The 25,590-nt window shown below is 38.8% G+C and overlaps 1 protein-coding gene across 1 annotated transcript; it reads right to left on the bottom strand.

The window, feature by feature from the left end:
* Window positions 1-993: 993 nt before the first annotated feature.
* On the bottom strand, window positions 994-25,565 carry TRAPPC11 (trafficking protein particle complex subunit 11). The gene is made up of 29 exons (XM_080614407.1): window positions 25,011-25,565; window positions 23,885-24,054; window positions 23,291-23,361; window positions 22,348-22,462; window positions 20,859-20,958; window positions 20,029-20,102; window positions 19,705-19,801; window positions 18,746-18,879; window positions 18,252-18,399; window positions 17,334-17,427; window positions 15,894-15,973; window positions 15,722-15,800; window positions 15,579-15,633; window positions 14,343-14,488; window positions 13,149-13,210; window positions 12,920-13,052; window positions 12,178-12,308; window positions 11,519-11,674; window positions 10,818-11,005; window positions 10,505-10,653; window positions 8,876-8,997; window positions 8,090-8,209; window positions 7,668-7,733; window positions 7,410-7,566; window positions 5,873-5,981; window positions 4,950-5,041; window positions 3,908-4,041; window positions 3,364-3,531; window positions 994-1,920 (listed from the first exon to the last, which is right to left on the bottom strand). Exons 1-29 carry the CDS (start codon window positions 25,500-25,502, stop codon window positions 1,876-1,878), a joined length of 3,687 nt encoding a protein of 1,228 aa, XP_080470533.1. The 5' UTR covers window positions 25,503-25,565; the 3' UTR covers window positions 994-1,875.
* Between the last annotated feature and the right edge of the window lie 25 nt (window positions 25,566-25,590).

Consider the following 25,590-nt stretch of genomic DNA (forward strand, 5'->3'; position numbering starts at 1 on the left):
GTTTTAAGTAGAAACCTTTTTACACCATTCACTTAAGACGTCAGTATCATTGTAACCATGAAAGCAATTTGTGTCTTCCCTTTTCTCAAAGGAATGCAAATAACTATTTTGCTATTAGATCGCTTCAGTGAGGGGGAAAAAGGCACCCCACTTTTCCACCAAACACCACTTGCATCAACATGTCTTTTAAGAAGCAGTAGCAGAGGTGCCAGAGTTGCTGTAATCTGAGTGGCTACTTCAAACAAACAAAACGATCTGGAAATGAAATACATTTTCCACTCTTAAAAGAGATAAAATACCTATTCCATGACTGCCACTTAGCTCATGATAGTTAAGCAAAAAATAAGGAAGGTTTCATCTGCTCTTACCAGCACGGTTTGTCAGTCACCTCTATACACCAGAAAAAACTCCTAACAAACTACAGCTGCACTCCATGGAAAAACTGTATATGCGCATGCACATTTCTTCAGGACTGCCAATTAGCCTACAGTCTTTTTGCTGGTAAGGAATGCTTAAATGCTTCTCTAATGCTTTTCTCAAAGTATTACAGCTGTTATTTTGGACTCGGAATCATAGAATACTTTGGGTTGAAAGGGTCCTTCAAAGCTCATCTAGTCCAATTCCCCTGCAATGAGCAATGACATCTTCATCTAGATCAGGTTGCCCAGAACCACGTCCAGCCTGGTCTTGGATGTCTACAGGGATGGCACATCCACCACCTTTCTGGGCAACCTGTTCCAGTGTTCCACTACCCTCATTGTACAGAATTTCTTCCTCACATCCAGCCTGAATCTCCCCTCCTTTAGTTTAAAGCCATTACCCCTCATCCTATCACAAAAGGCACTGCTAAAAAGCCTCTCCCCATTTTTATTATAGGCCCCTTTTAAGTACTGAAAAATCAGCCCACAAAATAGACCAGTTATGAAAGAACAACTGTGCAGCTATGAAAACAATGGAATGAAGGCCACAGTTTCAGGAATACTCTGTCACAAGCTGTTTATTAGAACTTCACTTTGACAATAAATAAGGTATTTCCCAAGCAATCAAAATGTAATTGTTTAGAAAGTTAAACAACTGAAGCTTTCACAATGCTTTTTTTGTATATATACATGATCTACTGTATTTTAAACACCAGTTCATCCAGAGCTGTACAACAATAGGACGTCCATTTTTTCAATTCACACAGCAGGAGACCACCAAGACACATCTTTAATCTGGAAGCTGTGTGTGTAAAAATAATCCAAAACCATATCAGCTTCAGGCTGGATAGTCCTGATAGTTAGGAATAACTCTGCTCATCAGCCTAACTGCTGAATTCAAATTCGGATGCATGGCTTACCCTGGAGCAACAGTGCCTTTTAGATTTATGGTTTTAAAGGACTAGTAAGCTGCTTAATTCCAACAGTACAATGTAACCATTTGTAGTTTACTGTTCCGCTGCATACCCTGGTGTGCTCTCAACACAAGTGGCACAGAACAGACTGCCATAACAGATGATAATTTTCAATATTGTAACTCTCCAAGTACAAACTTTGGACTTCAACTTACTGTTAATTATGAAAACATCTTTCAGTTTCGGTCAAATGAATTAGCATTTCTTTGCTTCAATACTCAAGACATGTAATATGCCTTAATAATACTTTTAAGAGTCAAAGTTAACTTCAAAAGAATGTTCCTGTTGAATAAAGCACCAAGTTTTCCCCACGTGTTTATTCCTTAAAGAAAGACATGAGGGGTTTAAAACATTAAGTCTGCCAGGAGTTGTAATTTAAAAATAAAGTTTAATTCTCATGGTTTGATCAAAGCCACGTTTCCAAAGTGAGCTTTACATTTCTGTGCAACAAACCATTTTCTTTAAGTGCAGAGGTCCAAAAGTTATGCAGCTGCAATCGAGTTATCATCTGCCTGACGACCCTGAGGCTGTGAGAAAATAAAGGCAGAGAATTAAAACAGGAAAAGAAAAAGCCAAACAAAAAACCCCACACAAACACAAAAGACTAAGGCTGTTATGAAACTCGCTTTGCAATACATTATGTTGATCAATGTAGCTCTAGTACACAAGCATAGCTTTGATCCTATTCTTACGTCTAATGGTTTCAATAGCAGCACAAACACAGAAGAAGTCCAACTGAAACTTCAGTTTGGCCTAGCAGATACTTGTTAGAGGCCTCCGCTCCTTAACTGCCCTGTCAAATGCCATCTCTGTACACATTTGGACAGCTTAGGACAAGTCTTGGTTGATCACAGTTCTGAGATTACCACAGTATAGAAAGCTGATTATTATTAACAAAACAGGAATGAGATCGACAATTTCTTGGAGGAATTTTAAGCAGAATCACTAGAGATGGGACAGAGCAAGGAGGAAATTTTAAAGAAGAAAAGGCATCCTTAAAATAAGGGGGTTTTGAGGTCCTGACAACTCCAAAACAAAAGCAAGTAATTTTGAAGCCCAAGAGATTCCACAGGAGTGTTGGGAACACCATGCTTTTGAGGAAAGCCTTTTGCATTGACTCAGGAAGCCATCTTGACAACCAATCTAGAAGAACCACTGACAGATGGCATATATAAAAGGTAAGTTCTGCCCATCTCTGTTGGCTAAAACAAACTTGAAAGCATGCCAGGCCTGTTTCCTGGAAACAGGATTATAAATGCCTGAACAAGTCCACCTCAAGTCATATAAACAAACTCTTCTGGCTCCTTGCTTGCTAGGAGTCTAACTAAAAGTGGAATACAGTATTCTGGAGACAGCAGCAGTGGAATGCGAAAGCACTGTTTTGGGCATCTGGATTTAAATGAAGCCTGTGATCTGTTTTTCGTGACGCACTGAATTGTTTTCAGAGTTGTAGAGTTGTACCACTTAAGAAAAAAACAAGGAAATCTAGATTGAGCGATTCACCAAGACAATGTGTTTTTAGAAATTATTTGTGGAGGTGTGGGATGCTGCTGTGTTTCTGAACCTAGTCATGTGGGCTGCTCAAACACTTTCTTTTTTTCCCCCAGAAGTGGTACAAATTATGGTATTAAAGAATTATATTTATCTCCCTCCGCTGTACTCAAAATACAGACAACTTTAAAACTTATATTACAGAGTAAGATTTGGAATACCAGGCACAGGCTAAATGCATTCAGCTCTCTCTTTTAACTGTATCCAAGTACCTGTTGTACTTAAACAGATTTTCTAAGGATTTTGGTGGATGACACCAATGCACAACCCAAGACTTTTCAAAGCAAATAACTGTTAGAATCTGGCCATTTTAGTCTGCTTAGAAACACTCAGCTTTGAGCAGAACTGGAGGGTGGTCCCTCAAAACTGAGCAGCCCCACAGGGACCCTTTAAACACACGGCACTTCTCACAGTCTTACCTTTACAAAAATGTGTGTCGGTATGAATCGTCTGAGCAACTGGTTAGTGAAGTTTGGGAATCGCAGCAAGTTTACATGAAGAGACGGTAACTGCTGATATCCAGCCATCAGAGGATAGAAGTTGTATAACATTTCCTGCTCTGTGCCAGGAAGGATTCTTAATCGGATCTTAAAAAAGAAAAGAAAAAAGCCACAACCATAGATGGGTTCTGTGACCAAAACCACTCCTCCATTTACTTCATATTTATACAGCTTAGTTTCTGGAGTTGGAAAGAATACAAGTACTCTCCTATTCTAGTTGAACTACTGCTTCTATATGAAACATCATGCAACCCATAAACAACATGACAAGCAGATCCTAGTCAGGCTTCCATTTAGCCCTTCTTTAAACGGAGTCTGCATCCATGCATTCTTCCAGACAGGATTTACCATAAACATCTATAAACAACGAGTTTGTCCTTTCTTCACATCAGCATAGGTCTAATCAATGTATTCTTCACTACCAGAGAAGCCAGCAGGATCAGTAGATGTGACAATTTTGTACCTGTTTAAGGCCAGAGAACATGAAGGCATCACTGGGTTCCACTGACACCTCCACATCTTGGACTAAGTTTGTCTTATTTTGCAGGTGGTATCTGACAGGTAGAGATTCTCTGACTCGACCAAATGATGGCAGATCTTTGGAAAGAAAGTAAGTAATCTCAAAAACAAAATACATTTTAAAGTTCCATACATTAAAAAAAAAAAAAAAAAAAAAAAGCCTATTGCAAGCATCAGTGAAAAGTTTGAAGAAAAAATACAAGTAGGTACCTAAAAAGCATTTCTGACAAGATTTCTCATAAGAAAAGCTTAAAGAACAGAACACCACTTCATTACAACTTTTCAATAGCACTTCTTCAACACCTAGTTACAAAGCCCTCAACTGCCAACACTGTCCAGGAATGCTAACTAGGAAGTCACTTGGGTTGCTGCTAAATATTTTCAGCTTACCATGACCTTATCAGATACAGTCCGGAAGCTCCTTCAAATTTTAACAGGAAGGGATGGTGGAAGAATTTCAGTATAAAGGAAACCACACTGAGGAAAGCATAGGAATTCTGTGTGCTCAGTGAGCATTCACTCCCCCTCTGCTCTTGTGCAGGTGAAGTGCTAGTAGAGAAACAGTTCACCTGCCCACCAGCAGCTCCAATTCTCCAGGCTGCTTCTTTCCTGGGTTGCAGCCAGGGTGTAGGTGGATGGCACAATTGTTGCCATAGGCATCTAGAGAAACCTACTGGGAAGGCAGCATCAGCCAGAGGTAACTCCGGCCTCTGTGCTGCCATGTAACACAGGTCTATCCATTGATAGCTTTTAAGAGAATGTATGTGTGTCTACCTTCCACTTTTTCCCCTAGAACTGAAGGAGGGAAACAGGGCAAGGCTTTAAGCAGTCTAAGCAATGACATAGTTTCTTTTCACTAGTTCCATAATATCCAACATCAGTTTTTTTTGCTTTTTGCCACAGTAAATGCAAGCTCTGGATGCTGTAAAACTTTAGCAGTCCTAAAAATTCTAACTGGGACATATATACTGTCAAATTAATGTTACCTGCATTAACATGGAGGGGAATGCTCTCTACAAGCACATGTGGTAGAGTGATGACTGTGCTAACAACAGGTACGCTTTCCACAGGTGAACTTCTGCAGGAGAAAGTCAAACGCAGACCATGTTGAAACTTATACACCATAAAGTATCACGTGAGTACACCAAAAGAACATCACTTATATGTGACTAAACTAAAATTTTCGTAACTTCAGTGGTAGAAGGGAAAAAAAAATCCTTGTTGGGTTGCTTGAGCAAAAAAAAAATTGAAAAAGTGCTAGAGCATGGCAAAATAGCAAAAGTCAAGTAAGGAAACTAAACAGCTCTAAAACTAAATAAAAGCAAGCTAGAAGAAAGATATACCTCAACATTTGTCTCGGAAAACTGAGTGAATACCTATACCCACAATCTAGGGTGGGAAAGCAGCTTTCCCATTTAAAAAGTTTACTTCTGCTATTGTAAAACTATTCCTTTCACTTGGCTTCCCAAGGGAAGTATTTTATGACTGGAGAAAACTGGGAGCAGGTGGTGACAAAACAGCTTTGTAATTGACCTAAGATCTTACAAAGAGGAAAGCTTCATGCAATGTTAAAACCACAATCACATAATATTCATCTCTTAAACAAAATGCATATTTAATCGAAAGTCTAACAAGCTAAGCAGTAATTAGTAAGGTCCAAAGTCTAGACAGTGCTTGCTACAGGAAGATCCAAAACAAACAAACAAACAAAGACAAAAAAATTAAAGAAAAAAAGCAACAAAGAAACACCACCCTTCCCCTCTCCCCCACCTCTCCCCCCCCAAAAAAAAGCCCAAACAACAAAACCAACCCACAAAAAAACCCCTAAAAAATCCACACCCAACTCACCATCATTCCTAAACCCAGACCAACTTAGTTCTTCTCCCCATCCAGGCCCAGAGATACCTACCTCTTCCAGGAAATGATATAACATCCAGTTGCTACTCCACTAGCATTAGTGACTGGAGGACATCGAAGGCAAAAGCACTCACTGGCACTCTCACCTGTCTGTAAAACAACTATCAGCAAGATTTTGTTTAAAATCAAAGCATAATCATTACTGCAGGAGACACCAAGTCTAAAAGTCCAATACGACACAAGTGTTCGGCCAGAAAGGCCTCTGAAGTGCTTTCAAAAGTACACCTACAGAATACGTAAATTCAATAAAGATTATGAAGTATTGCAACATACAGATCTATGACAACTTACTTTCTGAACGGCATCCTGAGGCCTTTCATGTACACAAAGTACAAGTCATTGCAAATTTAGAGTTCATACACACCAAAAAGCACAAAATAACACCAATTTAAGTTCTACACTTCTCCCACAGCAGATTCAAAGGCACCAGCATAAGATAATCTTAGTTTTAAAACATGATAAAACAGCAGACTTTTTTCCTCTCCCATCCAAATGGATGAGAAAGGAACAAAAAAACACCTACTAGCTTTACATTTTCACTCCTTTTTCTTCCTTTTTCCTCCTCTCCACTTGAACGGACTGAGAAAAACTACCTTTTCCCTTAGAGAGTTACTAAAAAAAGTACTCAGAAAATATACATTTCAGTCATTCAAAATTAATCAGTAATCTCTGTTAAGTCTTACAAGAAAAAAACAAAACAAACAACCCAACCCAGAAGGTGGGCAGCTGAATAGCTGGTATCTGAGGAGGTTCACACCTCCTGGCAGAAGCACAAAGTGCCAGAGCTGAAGATGAAATATCATAGTTTGAAAACTAAAGGACATGGGAAATAACTGCTTTTTGCCAGGTAACTCTCAAACCTGCACAGGAACTAGAATCTTAGAAGTCCTTGATTGCATAGGTGGACAGCTGCCCCACCATCAGGCAGCCATCCAGATTGCCTCATTTTATTCCCAGTTTTGATAGAATACACACATTTTCACATCTCTGACTCAACAAATGCAGACATTTAAGTAGTAAGTTATTAAACTGTGTTAGTATAAAAAGATCATTACTTCTGTTCTTTCATAGTGCACTCTGTCTAGCTTCATATTTTTCAGTTTCATGCCTGCAAACATGGACATGGATCACACTACTACATCATAGAGGCAGCATCCAAAGGCTAATGTGCTTGCATTCCAGAAAGTATACAAAGCCCATAAACACTGGAAATACTGAGTATCTTTTCATTTGGATATCTAAAAAGTTATGTATCAGAAGTACTTTCAGATGCTTTCCCTTACATCCGTTACAGTTAGAATTTTGGTTACCATCTACCATTCAAGTCTATTTACTTAATCTAGTGAAGAATAACTACATTTGTAAGAACTATTGTTTAAGTTGTGTTCTGGCAAGCAACTATAGTATTAAGCAGCTTCCTTCTATTTAGAGTTTGATAACCAAATGCTTTCTAAGATGTCCCTCTTTCTTATTCCCAACTTATGCAAAAAGTATCCTTCTGATAGAGAGCATAATTTAAGAAAACTTACCATTCTCCACATAAGATTCCAGTTGATCTACTGGAGTCATGAAAGCTGATAGCTGTAGCTGACTGGTTACAATAGTGAGAGGCCAAGGAGAAGCACTCAGGATGTCTGTCATCAGTAAAAATGGTATATCTGCAAATATTCTGTCCAAGTGCTCCAACTGTGAAGACAGACACAAGCTCTGGATATTTGTAACTAAACAGGGCACAACTACTGAAAATGGTGCAATTCCAAAATATCAGCAACTTCTCAAACACATACCTTTGTGGAGACAAATTTGACGGAGACATCAAAAGGAAATACTGTTTCTATAGTTACAGTTTCATCCTGCATAGGTAACAAACGCAGTAGGAAGAAGAGGGGAAAACAGTTACATTTAGTTTCAGATATGGCTACTGATGTTAAAGGTTACTAATGTAAAGTAACTTTTTATCATCATTGTAAAAAGTCCTCCCCAGGACAGAATGTATCTAAGATATTTAAGAATAAATATGGAAAACTTGTCTTCTGATTATACTTATGAAACTGTTCACCCTAAACTGGGCTACCATACTGCTGATTCGGCATTTTTTCTATCTACTAGAAAGGTTTCTAAGAGACTTGGAATTACAGCCTTTACATTGAGAATATTTCTTGCATTTCATAAATGTATCTCCAACAACTGGTGCATCTTTACATCCTACCCGGTGACACTTGCAGAGGATTTCTTTGCCCTCAACGATAGTGTTGATTAAGTAAGAAACGTAAACCAGAAACATCCTTGCACCAACTGTTCCACAACGAATGTATATTGGTTTTTCCAGCTGCAAAATAAAGGAGACAGTATAAGTCAAGCTATACCTAAATTACATTATTTGGGCCTAGAGCTGTCCAAAAATTCTTAATCATCTTACTTGGTTCAAGAGGGCAATAGTACAATGCCATCTACATGTAAAGAATCTCCTATAATGCATGATCTTAGTCACACAGTGAATTATTTTAATCAGATTAGCACAGCTTCAGTTGTTCCACTACTACTGCTTGTTTGCTACTTAACAGTACAAGAGAATCATTACTGTATAATATATGGTACATCAGCTTCTAATTTACTAGTCATAACTTCAATTCGGTGCAACGCAACATCTGCACATTTGATCCTCTACCAGGCTGAATCACACTTGCTGACTATTATTATCTACTGCTGTTAGGCAGTGCATTTAATTAATAATTGAGACTAGCCTCTATTTCATTTCTTATCTCCCACATGTATTATCAATCCCAGAATACACCTTATTCCCAAATGTAGTCCAAAAGGATATATAGCTAAAGAAATACTAAACTACAAGTAAGTAATAGGTAAAATATGCCATAACTACTTAATTTATTGACTCAGATATCTGAACTAAACACAGATCCTTCTATGAGAGCTTTTTATTGGTTGACCTCCATTTTCTTAAGTGCAATACAGAGAGAAGGTTTTAAGCCTTCACCTTTTCCCCTGGTTGCAAGTCTCCTACAGGAATATCAGGAAGCAGTGCAGGAAAGGAGTCATCGCATGCATCTGTTGCACAAAGAGTCACCTGAGTTTTCTGAGTCAGGTTTGCATCTTGCCCTAGGATAAAAAACAGTCTTTCATATTCACACAGGCTTAGATCACTGAAGCATGAAAGCTGTAACTAAAAATAGTAAGACATCAATCTCAAGAAGCAAAGCATGAGGAATTAACATTATTCATACAGTTGAGGGAACCTTTCAAAAGTACCAGCAGAGGATGGATTTGACACCTTGAGTTTCTCATGTTGGAGGGTTCACATCCTGCAAGGATTGTGCTTCATCTATTTAGAACAGTAAAAAAAATCTTAAAAATCAAAAGTCATACCTAGATAGTGTTCCCTACCATATACAAAATACAACACGATTATGTAATTCAATTTTTCTTGGTACTCTCTATGAAAGTAAAAAGGAAGCTTCACTGTACTGCGATTCTTCTGTTTTCCAGAGCATGACTAAATGATTTCACATCTTTACAAAATTGTTCTTCCAAATCTGCATTGAAAATACATAAACCCAAACGTATAGATGGTAACAACACCATTCTTCAATCAGAGGTTGATTAGACTGCGGGCATTACTGCAATCATGTGGAATAACTTTCAAAGCAAAACAAGCCAAAGAGTTGGATCTGTGGAAAATATATTGCCTTCTCTACAAATGAAATGTCAAATTTCAATAGTTTTTTTAATGTAATGGGCAAGCACACACTGACCTTGCATATCACAAGTTGAGTCAAGATCAAGAGGGATAATAAAAATAAAAATCAAGACCAACTATTAAACACTACTTTAGAAGCCAAGCCTAAACATTCAACTAAACAAGTTTAAAGAACAGTACCACAGTACAGGGAAATGTGGTTTCATTTCAGAGTTCACAGCATATACTGCATCCTATATGCTAGTATCTTAAAAATATTTGTGCCTTTTCACATAATTGCTACAAAAAGGCACACCAAGGGTAACAGTTGGACTTCACATACTGAAAATTGTCAGCAATAACTACATACAGCTAATGAGCACTTAGACATACAACACTTGTATTTCTTTCTTTGCATTTAAAGGAATACTATCTCAGTTCTCCACTGCTCCTCAAATTTCAATTTGTTTAAAAAGCAAGCCACATTGTACAAGACAGGGAAAAAAGCGTGAGTGAGGGCAGGAGAAAACCCATGAAGACTACACTTAGAAAACATTTACTTAGCACTGGCTAATACCTTCATCTCTGCAAGGAAGAGATCTATTGCTTGGGAAAAGGATGATTTAGTTATAAGCAAATTAAAGGTTAGGAAGGAATACAAAAGCTTCCACATTTTCTTTCAACCTTATAAAGACTTATCTTTTGAAATACCCACATAAACACCACTGTCAAGCAGTGGTTAAGATAACCATAACTGAGGAAGTCTGTTCGTTCTTGTTCTTACCACTAGTACCTCATAATTCCCAACCTTCACTTCGGTTTGGCTCTTAATTACTGCAAGAGTGCCATTTACCGTATTTCTCTGCATTGCATCAAGTACAAGGAAACAATTCGGAGACTACTGGATTAAAAGAAAATAACCACAAATACCTGGCTTTAAACCTGCTGTAAGCTTAACATCTTTGGCCACTGTCTCCTCGTGTGACTGGACTGTCACAACCAAACAATACATTTCATTAGTCAGGGCAGGAGGTTCATGACGGAGCTGAACAGAAATGTTTGGCACTCTAGAAATAATCCTTTAAGAGAAAAGACTCAGTTATTATATGTTACTTAAATAACAAGGTTTTAAGCCTATTCTAAGAAGATTAAAACAGCCTATTGTTTAAGAGAGTTCAGGAGATCAGGATTTCTCAGGAAATTTACAATGATACGTTATATATATTACCAAGTTTTTACTCACATAGTGCTTGCCTGAATAGTTAAACTGTCCCAGTGCACTTCACTATCTGGAAGCCTAGGTCTTCGCCTGAAGGAACGTGCTGCCTGTAATGCTTCTTGAGATGAAGCAGCATCCCCACCTCCTCCACGCCAGTTCAGAATCACACATCGGCCAGATTCACTTCCCAGGATCAAATCCACAGAGGTGATCTGATAAACACAAATTTAGGCACATACTGATAACTTTGTCTTCAGATCACCTAACATAATAATAGGGTTTTCCAACATATACAGGCACAACAATGATGTATATCACTACAAAGCTTCTCGAAGCTTTGCAAGCTGAAGACACCTCACCACTTTATTAATTTCATTTAATAAAACAGTGGTGGGAAAAGTATCCATGTTCATGTGTGTGCAGTGCATTTTGTAGTTTCTTACTTTCCCACAGTGCTATACCACCCCTTCCTCCTCTTTTTTATTCTTTTTAAAGGTGTTGCACATGTAAAAAAAACACAACCTTGAAGCAATACTTAAGATTTTGTGAAATTGTTTTGCTTTGGAGTCTTTAATAAAATTTCCTTAATTTTGGTACTGAGTTTCAGGAACTCAGACACCTGGAACTGCACTGATGTTAGTAACTGGTGCCAGATTAGAGGCAGCTTTGTAGTTTTAAGTTCTCTGTAAGCATCAGGAAGAAGAGTGCAAAACAAATTGACAAACCTCAATCTTCTTTCCTACATCTTCAGTTTTTGCAACAAATTTGAAAGTGAACTTCCTCGTTTTGCCAGGGACTAAGCACATTGTTCCTTGAGATGACTGTTCTAGAATGTCACTTTTTTGATAGCCTTCTTCTACCACACAGTATTGGTTGTAATCCTATAACGGAGGAGTGGAGAAAAATGTTGATAAATCCAGACTTCAGATGTCTTTAGAGAGTAATGGCAGCATAACAAATATTAAGGCTCTGTGTTACTGGATCAAACTATATGGGTTCTTGTTACTTTTCACACTACTGAAGTTAGACTTAGCAAGTAATTACAACACAATTTTTTGACACAAAATATCATTATATTATATTAGCATTATGTTAATGTAACTTCATGCAAGAACATCAAGAGAAATAAGAGATTAAAATGATAGTTCTGAAACATTAATAAAAATCCAAAGATACAATAGATTAATTTATCAAACTGCATTTGTAAGCTTTATCACAGCATCAATGTACTTGTCAAAATTGATAAATAATGCAAAAAGAAAAACAACTTTCCAACTTCAACATTAACAAATTTTTGGAAAAGAACTTTGGATTTTTTTTTAGGTATTATTCAATTCTTATGACAAGCTTCTATCACTAGGTCACAGATAGATAAAACAGTTACCTGATTATTGAAACTGATGCATAGCTTAGAAAACCTGATAGGATGAGGACAATCAGCTCTCAAGTATACATCAAACTGCACAGGAACATCAACATGAAAACTTGGAGCAAGAAATTTTGCTTTGCATTGCACTGAAATTAAAAAAAAAAAAAAAAGAAAAAAGAAGAAACTCTTGAAATAATTGTGTTAAGGATTGTTCTGTGTATACTCTTTAAAACTCCCATTTGCATGCAAGTGGGACAAATCTGACGAATAACACTGTCACAGAAAGCCACTTTTCAGCACTTGCCCAAAACCTTTGCAGAGGAGAGGAGAGACAAATGTCTAGCAGGAAAAAAATCAAAACCAAAACAAAACCCCAAACAAAAAAAACCCCAACAATCCTGTACACTTAGATACACTTCTTTTGTAGGTAACACTCTCATGCCCCCTCTTTTTATGGGGAGCATTACTTTGCACACATTCTGCCCTGTTTCCTCAGAGTCCTACTTCAAAGCACACCAAATTGGCAGAAGTCTTTCAAAAAGCAAAGGATTCCACCTTTGTAATCCATATCAGGGCTTCCGTCATGATTTCTTATCTTACTATTTAGATGAAGAACAGAGCAGTCCCGAAACAAGAGTTTCAGTGTTGCTGGCTTTAATACACCATTCATGGCTTTGTATTTTTTCCTAAGTATTTAATTTCAAGATACAACTACATAAAAATTTACAATCTGGTGTTAATTTGCCTTCTTACTTACCAAATGGTATAAAATCTTGGACTTCTATTGTAAAAACATTACTGCCTGCCAAAGAAACACGGTCAGCCCACAGCTTCTGCGATGCTTTCACAGCAGCAGCATCACAATCAGGCTCAGGATCAGGGCTTTCATTCTGTATCCAGATGGAAGATTACAAATAATAAGAGAGGGCTACCAAATACTGACCACTCTTAAGATTGTTTAAAAAGGTAGTAGCTTTGCTACTTACCATTAGAACTTTTATCAGATTTTTTTCTATTCGAGATTTCTGATCTTCTTTAAGAGTAGATGCTAGCAAACAGAACAAAAACAAAGACTGCAAGACTGAAGCAAGTCCCCTTACTATTTTTTTTTTAATTTAAAAGTAAACCTTTTCTTTAGATTGCATCTTTCAAAAAAACCAACACATTCTGGGGGGGGAAAAATTCTACTATCCATCTACCAGCAATAAAGGATTCATTCAGTTTTCAAAACTTGCCCGATTTTAAGTGTTTCCTCTTACTTCCACTGGAAAAATATTTTTTGTTAGACAAGCACTTCATAATTTATTGGAGGAAAATCCCGATAGAATAATGCCTAAACCTTCTTGTTATTTATGTTTAAAACCAGAAGAAACAGTAGAAAAGTCTGGAACATGAAAAGAAGCAAATTTGGATAACATTAGAAACAACAACTAGAGAAGGTGACGGAAAGGATAAAAAAAAAAAAAGGACTAATTAAAATAAGCACTATTCTCTTGAAGATCATGAAAGGTGGGTTTGTCTCACTGGCTATTCTTTAATACAAAGCAGAGTAGACGCACTTGCTAACAGAAGATGCAAACCCATTTTTACCACACCTACTCCAAAAGTGCTATTAATTAGTGATTTAGGGCACAAAAGGATTATTTCTACAGAAAGATCAACTAACAGACATTATACAAAACACAGTGCTTGCATTATTATTGTGCAGCCACCCTGTGTCACATTTTTTTCCTAAAACACACCACACGCATATTTCATCAGCAGAGTTCTAGCAAGAAGTCCAAAAGAAACATATTAGGATTTTAAAGCCCAGAAAAATGGTGCTAGCTTTGTTACTTGCTACGAAAACTGTTTATCCGCTTTAGCTCTATTACAGTTCTTCCTCCATCCCTAAGCTCAGCAAGCTTCTGCTACATTACTCAAACAGTCTCAAAGGCAGTTCTGTGCCTCAGGTATCCTGACACAGGCAATTTAAATGCAATGAATTTTATAAGAGCAAGAAAATTCAACTCCCAGCATATGAGAGAAGGTAATAAAAATTCATCACAGGTACACAGATATTTTGTAGTCAAAACATCTGAACTACTCTAAGCACTGTGTCTGATGATGATTTGTCAGACTTCCAAATACACATACTCTAATTTTTCTGTATAGGCTGAGTATGTTTCTTAAAAGAATACCTCTGCCCAGTAGCTCTAAAGAGTACGTTATATAATCTTTCAGCTGAGCCATCAGATATGAACATTTGAGAGCAGTCGTTAATATGGAAGTGAGAAGAGTCCACCATCCTTCACTGCGATATTCACACATAACATAGTCCAACAGCCTGCAGGAAAAGTCAAAGAAAAACAAGTTATACATACCAACATTTTTTTGGAAGATTGCACCTATTTGGTTATCATTAATACAAAATTGATCTTTGCTAAGACAAATGCCAGACTGAAGTCTACTGTTTACACACAGCAATGACTTATTGAAAACAGCATAAAATTACTGTAAAGAAACACATTTACTCCACTAATTTTCTATTTCAGGGTAGAACAATTTTCAGAAGAGACCAACAAGAAAACTCCTTTGTCTTCACATAAAGAACTAGAAAACCAGCAACTAGACAGAAGAGTCTAAGTCCATCACTGCATTAAAAATACACTTTACTACTGACTATGCAGTAAGTTTTGATCTGCTTATCCTAGCCTATCTTATCCTCCATGTAGCTTCCAGTCAGTTAGTAACAGCAGTAAATGCACCTCTCCTACCTCAAACATACTCCCTTTACAACATGTGAAATTTGAAACGTAATCAATGAAAACACCGCAGGACTCCTACTTAACATCAACCTGACCGTTCCCCTTAGAAACCACAAAGTTAAGACACTAAGCATAAGACACATCCTCCAGAGATGGTAGCTGTACCTCAGTACTAAGCTCTCCTAACTCTGTAAACATTAATAGCAGAAAACTACACCACTGAAAGTAACTCCTTTTCCTAATTCCCTGGTATATAAACAAAAACTAAATTCAGCTACATTTTCTTTTTTTTTTTTTTTTTTTGTTTAAGTTTTGTAACTACAAATCTGTGATTGAACATAACTATATTCTCATTGCAAGTTTCAGAAACCACTTCTGGGAAGGACAGAGAGAGTACTCAGTGAGCTAGAAATAAAAAGGTTGCCCAATAAGGCAAATCCTCACAACAGCTTATAACAGAAGTTTTCCTACTCTAATAGCTGACTCATCATATCTGTTTTGCTTTCTTTAATGTAAGTGGAGTTCCTAGGCTCCAAAGATTGTGCTTCAATCCAATCCAGCTAAAAGGAACAACTTAGATGAGCTTCCAACATTAATCCATAGTAATAAGACACGTGGTCTTAGTGAGAACAACAGCATGTAAAAGAAGCAATGCTGGATGATACTCACTTCAAAGCTTTGGCATAATCTTTAGCATAGTAATATTCTTCTCCCATTTGAACCACTGATTAAAAGAAAAAAGGAAATCCAGATCAATACTGAAAGCCTTTGCAAAATTAATTAAAAGAAAGCATCTGATTATGTATACTCACTCAAATGACTTTTCATTCTTGGACACTTGTATTTCTTGAACTGTGCAACAGCATTACTCAACAAAGTGATGATTAGCTCCTAACAGATAAAAAACAATTACTGATATCAGACATGAAAACATTTGAATGTTAGAGAACAATTTTAGGGGCTTTTTTGTAGAGTAAAACTTACCGAGTGAAGGACATTCTTCTCTTTCAACTGTAGGGCTAAAATCCCCATCTTCTCCTTTTCAGGATCAGAAAGATCAAAGCCTGCATTAGACAGTGAAAAATCCATGAAATTGGAATTTTATCCAGACTCAAAGGTAACTATTTATGTGGTGACCTACATGCAATGCAAGCTCCAACTCAAGCACACTCCAACTCATACACATTCTTTTGCCTAGGAGATGGATACATGACTTTAAGAACTCATGCATCCTCAACATTCTAGAAGGGAAGTTCTGGAACAAGCATCTCGTCTTTTGTTTAAAAGAAGTTATCTGAAGCTACCCAAAAATAGCAAACTACAGTAAGACAGCCCCGTCTTTCAACTGCATCTATTAACATTTAAAGTGCATATGTTAAGACAAATTTGTAGCCCTTTCCCTATCTGATCTCAAGTAAGGATTCAAGTGGATATCTCTAGCACTAGAGAATGCCAACATATGAAGAACTGTACAGGGCTTTAAAAGACCGTGAACTTTAGCTGGAAACAAAAACCATGAATATATTAACAAGTAAAGTTTCTCTAAAAACTCTTTAACCTTGGCAGTAGATTCTAATTTTAAAACAGTACACTTGAAGATAAAAGAAGTTAGACAGTACTGTATTTACAGTAAATGAACCAAAGTCTTTAGAAGATGGCAATGATAAAGTGGAAAAGCCCAAAGGATACACAGGGAATAAAGGAGACTAAATGGAGAGGAAGAAAGCGAAGTAAAACCATAGTCAACAATGAAGATCTCAGAAATGCATGTGTATTCATACACAGCCCAAAGCTGTACATTCAAAGTCCAAATTTCTGAGAAAACATTCTCCTTTCTAGGAAAGCCACAAATTCCCTTATTAAATTAAAATCAAGGCATTGCATCCTCTCAATCCATTTCAAAATCCAAAAAGCTTTTTCAGAAGAGAACAAAAAACAAAACAAAACAAAAAAAAAAAAAGGCATGAGTTCCTGTCTGCAGTTGACAGGATACAGTATGGATGGCAAGTTAAACTCATAACACTCACATTTCAGGGACATCATTACTTTTGCTGCATCCAGTTCTCCACTTTCTCTTTGCAGGAGTGCATTTCACTGCAGCACGCTGGTTACTAAGGTAGCTTAGGCAGCAACAGAAACAAGGCAGCAGCAGAGCTTCAGTGTGGCCTAACTTTGTTGAAGACCTGATCCTACATAAACCTGATGCTCCTTTTTCTGTTTATTACAGAGATCAAACACACTTCCCATGCTTTCAGCTGACACCTGTTTAAGTCATACCACCAACTACCAAAAGAGTAAGGTCCCAGCCCTGCGTCTGTCTCAGTGGAAAAGGGAGCACATGCTGATGCCACTAAGTCAGCTGGGAAGGATCAGCACCTAAAGAAGTTTGTCCTAACTCCACAGACACAAGACACAGAAACGTACTTAATATTCCCTGCCGCCATGGTCTTTGCCCATAGAAGTCAAGCATTCCAGTTTGTGTTTCCAGGGGATCCGGACTGGGATATATCACAGAGGACTGTAAATTCAGCAAATATTGTAATAAAGAAGGGTTCATGTTTCATTTTAAAGGATGAAAAGTGAATTCATGCTCCAATACATATGCACATAAGAAGAAATTTGCTTTAGAACATATAAGCTTTCCAGCCACCTGAATAAAAACAGTACTTCAGGAAACGCAAACATTTAAATACTTCTCATTCAGTCTGACATTCTATTTCATTCACCTTAAACACTGTTAAAGAATAATCCCTTTTAATACTAGTTCCTAACAACAAACGAATATCACCAACAGGAACAAAGACATTTTTAAATACTCAGGACACGGCAACTGGAGAGTAGCTACATATAATTAGCATGTATGGTTAATCAACTGCAGAGATCAAGTTTCCATGGAACCCCTTCTGCCAGGCAAATTTCAGAAAAACCTAAACCAATCACCACCACCCTCCCCATACACACATTTTAATGCTAATACTGTTGTTTTTCTGCTTCACTGTAATCAGATACAGTGAAATATCTACAGAAATATACTGGAAAAACAAACCAGTAAATTTTCAGGTATCCAGAGATGTAGAAAGTATTTTTTTTTAATAGTTATGTTGTAAAGATGTCAGAATTATTTGTAATAAAATAAATAACGTGTTTGTTGTAGAGTAACTTTTCCAATAGATAACAGATTTGTGTAATATCAGGAAAAAAAAAACAACCCCAAACCACCTCCATGTGTCCTTTGCTTGGATTTTTTACACAGTATGGATTATTCCACCACCATTTGAGACTAAAATATTTGCTAATTTACTATCTGGTTACTTGCAAAGCACTTTTGCCCTCCCAACTTACATCATGGCTACAAAGCATACTTGCTAGTTGTTTCCGTTCCTGTGCATAGTAGGCTGCCTGCTGGTAATAGAAACCTGGATTCTGAGTTTGAATTGCTGTCAGTCCCAGTTTAATTGCTTCATCAAACAAGTCACCAAAAGCCTGAAACCTATAAAAAACAAATCATAGCCAAGATTACGCCCAGAACAGCAAATTGCACTGAAAGCTGCACTTGTATTAAAAGTTCTGGTTAGTCTTAAGACAGACAACACTTCTCTGAAGTTTCACATCCAAGTTCTGTGGCTGCATGTGTCATACCATGTTCACTCCCAGAAAAAAAAAAAAAAAAAAAAGGTCAATAATCAATGCAAAGCAGAATAACATCATACAACTTTCATGATCTAGTCTATCTTTTTTAGATAAAGAGCTCAGAATTTGTATCTTGCCTAGACAAGTGAGCTTCAGAAGGCTATATACAAGAACTAAACCAGAAACATTACTAAGCAAAAACATACTGTTTAGACATCCAGGCAGCATGCTCAAAAGCCAGTTCTGCACTTCCTATTTTTTTCTTGCACAAGTCAATATGTTTCCTGAACTGCGCAATTGCATCCAGTGGAGTATTATGCTGAAAACAGAGGCGACAGATCTAAAAGAAATAAAAATAAGAGGAAAAAAATAATCGTGTTGGGCTGCTAAGGATTAGCTTTAAAAGAAAACAAACCAACCAACCCACCCCCCCAACCACCAACAACCCAGCACTCACAACACAGCCAAACAAATTTTACATATTTCTGAAGAACTCAAATAGCATAGAAAAGAGGGAGAAACAGAGATGTAAACAATAATGCACTACACCTGAAGCCATGTGGCCTCTATTTCACCTAATGTTATTTTTCTTCCCCTTCTCTCCCAAGCCAGTGAAAGAGTATGTAACTCAGCCAAATTCAAGACAGATCTGTAGAGCCACTAGGAAGGTAATTCTATTTGAAGCCTGCAGATGGAATTTGATGGAGTCCAACTCCAGTACTGTTGTAAATAGTAGGATAGTTTTGTTTCACCTAAAAGGCCCCCAAATACCACAAAAGTATGGTCTGATTCTTAAAGACTTACTTTCCTCTTCCTAACATGCAGTAACTGAACTATACTGGCTTAAACTTTTCAAGAAGACACAAATATTCAAAGAAACAAGCACCCCTTGTTTTCATCCCTCCAGAGTGAGAATCTCTAGTTTTTCAGATGACTGCATCTCAGATGAACTCAAATCGTTCAAGATACTCCCAAACTTCAGATAAGGAACTTTCTTTCATGTGGAATTCAGAAGTCTTTGTGAGTCTGAGTGTAACTGGTACTCTACTAATACCCGTTTCTAATCCATCTCCTTAAAAGCACGTGTAAAGGTTTAAAAGCTCAAATGCATCTTTTATTTTTTTTTTAAGTAAAGGTTGTCAAAGACTAGAAGTACACTTGTTACCTTGTAGTTTATAAATCCTGCCATGGTCTTGATTTCCAGCATGTTTGTTTCATGAGACCTCAGTTCGTGCACAAGATTATAGGCAGTTCTGTAATTTCTAAACAGGAATACTTAAATTAGTGTTAAATCATACAAGATAAAGTTTAAGAACAGGATTACCAACAGCAGAAAACAGCCTTACAATCAGAGCATTCTTCCCAATGAAAAACTCACCCCTTACATACATGTTTAAATAATTCTGCATTCAGGAAAACATTTATTATAGTCAATGGCTTATAAGTAATTTGGGGTAGAGAGGAGAGGGGAAGATTACATGAGTCTTACTTGAGAGCATTCTGCGTATCCTGTTTCAGTTCACTGAAGAATGCTATTTTGAACTGGTGTCTAACAAATAAAAGCTGCAAAACAGAACCAATGTACATCATTCACAAACATCCAAACATACCTGTTACCTATAAAGCACATAAAGGTGATAATTGTAGAAGTTGACATAATACCACAATTGATTTGAAAAACTGACTAAGCAACTGTTTCCTAATAGTCCTCCCTGTGACTGTGATGCAGCAGTGATATTTCATCAGGGTTTAATTTATTCTAAGCTTTTTACCCTGGAACAGGGGATAGGCTTTGGAACACCCCAAAATCTTCACACCAGCAATGTCCATTGCTGGTCTGCAGCTTACCACTTGGATCACAGCTTCCAAGAGAAGGAAGCTGGCAATTGCAACAGAACATTGTCTGTCTGAGTAGACAATTTGAAAAGCAAACGTTAAAAAGCCAAACTAAGTGCAACTTTAAGTTCAAAATATTTAAGGGAAGCATTTCCCAAAACTTGTTCAGATACTACATTCACATAGGTTAAACCATATAGATAATGAAATAATTGAGGTTTTTCTTAATGGGAGAACTCCATTTTCGGGCTACAGCTTTTCCTCTAAGGAAAATGTAGGAAAGACAAATAAATGTAAGAACAAAACCAATCAAAGTGAAAATAAGTTGCAGAAAATAAAACAGGTTTACTTTCTATACTCAGAGAAAGCATCTTAAGTTGGAAGGAAGGGGAATAAAAATGTTCAAGCAACAAACAACCCTTATTTTAATGTTTTACCATGCAATATAACTTGCAAAGTATTTAAAAAATAGGGCAACGTTACCTGATGAGTGGTTTTGTTCAAGAATTCCTTATGAGACTTAACTCTTCTTATTTCTGTATAATAGTAAGTCTGTGCATGCTCATAGAAAGCATTTTCCAACCTGCAACAAAGTTGCTCATAAGTTTCACCAAGTTTCTTCCCCACACAAAGAAATTCTGAAGTTCTTCAGAACAAGTTACTTTCAATCATGCTTATTTTAGGGTTCACAAATTAGCTTCAGGTATTACTAAATTCTCCTGTAAGATGCCACACAGGGAAAGAGTGCAGACAAAAATGCTTCACACGAAACACTACACCAGAGTAGCACAAAGTAGAACAAGTAGGCTTTGTTTTTGAAGGGCCGTAATAATTTAAGATGTATTTTCAAGAAATGTAAAAAAATTACTGTAGTTCCCTGGATCCTACTTCTGGCCCTTCTTATAGATAGGTGTCACAATTGGTAACCTCCAGTCAACTGGGCCTCCGCAGTTAGCCAGGGCTGCTGATAAATGATGAAAATGGCTTGGTGAGCACTTCCACCAGCTCCCTCTGTACCATTGGCCCCACAGACCTGTGTGTGTCTAAGAGGTGTAGCAGCTCACTGATCATTTCCCCTTGGATTATGAGGGCTTCATTCTGCTCCTCATCCCTGCCTCCCAGTGCAAGGGTCTGGGTACCCAGAGAACAAGTGGTCTTACTACTAAAGACTGAAGAAAAGATGATATTAAGTACCTCAGCCTTTTCTTCATCCTTGGTCACCATATTTCACCCTGCATTCAATAAGGAATGAAAATTCTCCTCAGCCCTCCTTTTGTTACTAATGTATTTATAGAAACATTTTTTACTCTCATTTATGGCAGTAACCAGATTAAGTTCTAGCTGGGCTTTGGCCCTTTTCATTTTCTCCCTGCACAACCTCACAACATCCTTGTAGTCCTTCTGAGTTGCCTGCCCCTTCTTTCAAAGGCGGCTACCCCACTGCCTCTATCCCTTCTAAAGAGTTTATAACCATCCATTGCAGCACTCCAGTTGTGCATGTATCACAGGCTTCCTGCTGCACAATGGCTTCCACAGCTCCTATTTGCTGCCCATTCTGTGTGCCTTGCTGTGTAGATGCACTTCAGTTGGGCTATTTACCCCTCCGCCTTCTTTTGGGAGCGAAGCCCTAATTCTCAGGTGCTTCCATGGTTTCTAACATATCAATAACTCTTGCATCTTTGCTATAACATGGATCTCCACCCCCTACCTCCGCTGAGACAGCAGACTGAAGGACGTCACTAGCATACTGCCCCTCAAACACTGGCATGCTGCCCCTAGGCTTAATTCTAGTAAGCCTGATTTTATCCCTTTTCACCTCCAAATCCAGTTTACAGATCTTTCAATAAGCCCTCCTAACTCCTGTGCAAAGATCACTTTCCCCCTCTGAGATGGGTGTACCCCATCTGTTGCCAGCAGGCCTACTGTCATGTAAACCAATCCATGGTCAGCAGAGCAAAACAGAGTCACTTACCTTATAATATAACCAACAAGATGATCAGTGTGTGGAAGTACAAAGAGGGATTTTCCAGAAAGGTCACATGCATTACATAAAGCTGCTGCCCTCTCTGATGCAATAACATCTTCCCCTAGTGAAGCGAAGAAAAGCACAAGTAAGTGGTATACAGTGCTGCAACGTCAAACTAGCTCTAAAAGCTTGACTAGCATGGTATGGAAAAATGTAGGACAGATAAAACTAAGACCACATTCTTTCTTACTACTTCCTTAGTATTAGCTGCTTCATCCAGCAGAACACATTACAGAAATATTCTAGGAGTGGCTTAGCTAGCAACAACCTACAAGTATGACATAAGTTTTTCATCTCACAGAACATAAGAATGTGTCTTGAGAAATACAACAGCATCCAGAAAAGACAAACATGTATAGCAGGCAGAGAAAAAACAAAAACCGGTTTCCCAGACACTAGAAGGTATGCAGCTACAGTCAAGCAGCAGCCCTACAGAAACATAAGGTTATAACATATCACATTTCACAGATCCACTTAACTCTCAAAATTCAACCATTAAAGCTGAGCTAAACGGAAAGGCTTCTGTAGGTATCAAATACCCTTCCCTCTAGGTTCTCATTGCTTTCACAGCTTTTCTTAATCTCAAGCAAGATTTAAAATGCAAGTTGCTTACAAGTAGGCATGTCCAGTGTATTACACTGGCAAACCACTTTTGATACCCTGCATCCAAAGATGAACTTGGACTTAAGAGGAAAAAGTTAAGGATAAAAGTATCAAATGCTTAGAGCACTCTTTCTATCTGTACACCCTCCTGCAGCCACAATACATTTAACACATGTAGATGACCTTAGATTAAGAATGCAGATAATGTGACTAAGGATAGGGCCTCAGTCCATCAGGCCCTCTGAAAAATGAGATCACCACAACCATGCAGAGAGATTTCTAGTACCTGGAGGTAATGGTGTTTTTTTCTGAATCAAAACCACAGCAACTTTCGTATTTCTTCCCTGCAAGCTTTGCCTAAAATAGAAACAGCACAGAGTCAAGGTTTCACTTCTTATTTCTGAATAATGAGAACAAAATGAGATTTCAGCCTAGATGGAAGCACTGAAAGAATTTTATATAGAGGAAAATAAACCTGAACACAACGACATGCTGCACCATCCACAGAATGCCATGTCTCCTTTTTCGTTTAGATGGGACAAAACAGCTGTCCTGACTTCAGTAAGCCAAACTTCAGAGGTTATTTTTATTACTTAAGTAACTTTTATAAATAAGGTATTAAAAGATAGTTTCTTTGTAGACAGTTGTACATTACAAAGCAAGGTTCAAGTTCCCTTTCATTTGTGTCTAAGAATATTTATATGTTTTAGCATACACAAAGGGTTCTGCAATTCACACTTACCATTAGCTTGTAATAGAATCATAGAATAGTTAGGGCTGGAAAGGACCTTAAGATCATCTAGTTCCAACGCCCCTGCCATGTGCAGGGACACCTCACACTAAACCATGTACATTATGCACGAACTGAAAAAGACTCTACCTGACAATTTCAACTCGAGTAGCACATTCCAGCTGTTTTTCTTTCCATTGTGGCTCATCCCAGTCTAGTTCATAGAACACCACCACTAGTGCTGGAACCAAATTCAGGTGTTTGTTCATCCAACCAGTCTTCAGGATTCCTTTTGGAATATACCATTCATAGGATGTCCTCTGAAAACATTGAGATTATCTAAGCGAGCTACCAAATCCATTTAGAGACATTTATAGCAGGAGGAAGGGAACTGCCTCTACCTTCTTGTCACTTGAGAATATGTCTGTTATCTTCCCTTTAACATTGTTCCCTTCAAGCCCTTGCTTCCTATCAAGCAAGACATACCCCTCCTTACCTGGCATCAGGCCCTGATGTCTGAGATAACAGCAACAAAGAACAGACTCCAGGTAGACTGGAGAAAAGGGTCAAGTTCAGAAACATGTTTCACACACTTTCATCAAATATTAGGCTCAATTTAAAATAGGGCTCTCAAACTGAGCCAGGAGAAATCAGTCTGGATTCTTGCTGTTTGCCAGCATCACAGAATAACATGGGTTTCCAAAGGTGGAACCCGCTGACATTTCTTTTTAACTGCCACTGCAAAGTAGAAAGTACAGCAGAGATTCTTTCTGCTGCACTTCATTTGGTTAAAGGCTTTATGTTTTTCTCTGAATACAGTGACTTCAAACATCTAGTTTCTCCAGAGTTAAACTTCAGGTTTCATTAAAGCTCAAAGTTTAGAAGCATACCTCAAAGCTGAGTAAATGACCAGCAGTACTTTAAAAAGTAAATCATACTGACTTTCCCTGCTTCTGGCTTACGAGCTAAGGCACCTTCGTTTCCCATGCATCCATAGCATTCCATTACAACGCCCTTGGCCCTGACACTTCTTCCTCAAGCTTCAAGCTCCCAACAGTGAGGGAAGAGACAGTAGAGGTCCGGCTAGCGCCGAGCAGTGCGAATGCTGCTCGGCTGTCTGCAAACCAGGCAGAGCAGCCCAGCCCTTCCTACGGCCCTTCCCCTCGGGGAGCCGCCAAATCCCGCACACCCCGGGCCCAGCGCTGGCCTTTGCTGCATGGGCACAGGCTTGAACCCGGCCAGGACGGGAGCAGCCGGGGCACACGCCGCTCGCTACCTTCGTTCTGCACTTTGGGTACTCGTGGTCGCCGGGGAGCACTTTGAAGGAGATGGGGACGCGGTCGGCTCTGCGGTTGGCACAGAAGGCGTCCCACACGGCCCGGTGCACGGCGTTGTACACCACGTCCAAGCCGGTGAGGGTGACAAACGCCATGGGACGGCAGCACAGCTCCACCGGGAAGTCCCACTGTGTCGGGGTCATGCTGCACTCAGGCAGGCGGCCTGCGAGGCGGCAGGAGGGCAGATCTCGGCGCGGCGCCTTCGCGGACCAGGCCGGCCGCTCTTCCCCGGCTGCGGTAACTCTGTCCCTGGCCCCGCCGGGTGTTGACACAGCGCAAGGCCCGTCCCTCCCGCGCCCCAGGGCGCCGCTCACGGCTGCCGGCTGGAGCTCGGCACCGGGCCGCGTCAGCCGGAAGCCACCGCGAGTCACGGGAGACGCTGCGGGCAGAGCGAGGGAGGGCCACGGCCTAGGAAAGCGAGCGCCGGGCATCGGAAAGGCAGCAGAAGCGACCAATCGACGCCTCCGTTCCACCGCCGGGCCAGTCAGGGAGCGGCCACGCAGATACGTCACTGTCCAA

Source organism: Psittacula echo (assembly GCF_963264785.1).
Source record: "Psittacula echo genome assembly, chromosome: 1".
NCBI lineage: Eukaryota > Metazoa > Chordata > Aves > Psittaciformes > Psittacidae > Psittacula > Psittacula echo.

Bases quoted from the DNA above. Each gene is read 5' to 3' on its own strand.
- TRAPPC11 (XM_080614407.1), bottom strand. From the start codon at position 25,502: ATGCCCGGCGCTCGCTTTCCTAGGCCGTGGCCCTCCCTCGCTCTGCCC. The intron at 18,880-19,704 runs GTAACAAGTGTA...TATTTCTTTTAG, and splicing joins CAGGATTTATAAACTACAAG to ATCTGTCGCCTCTGTTTTCA. The intron at 4,042-4,949 runs GTAACATTAATT...TTCTTTCCAAAG, and splicing joins TCCCCTCCATGTTAATGCAG to ATCTGCCATCATTTGGTCGA.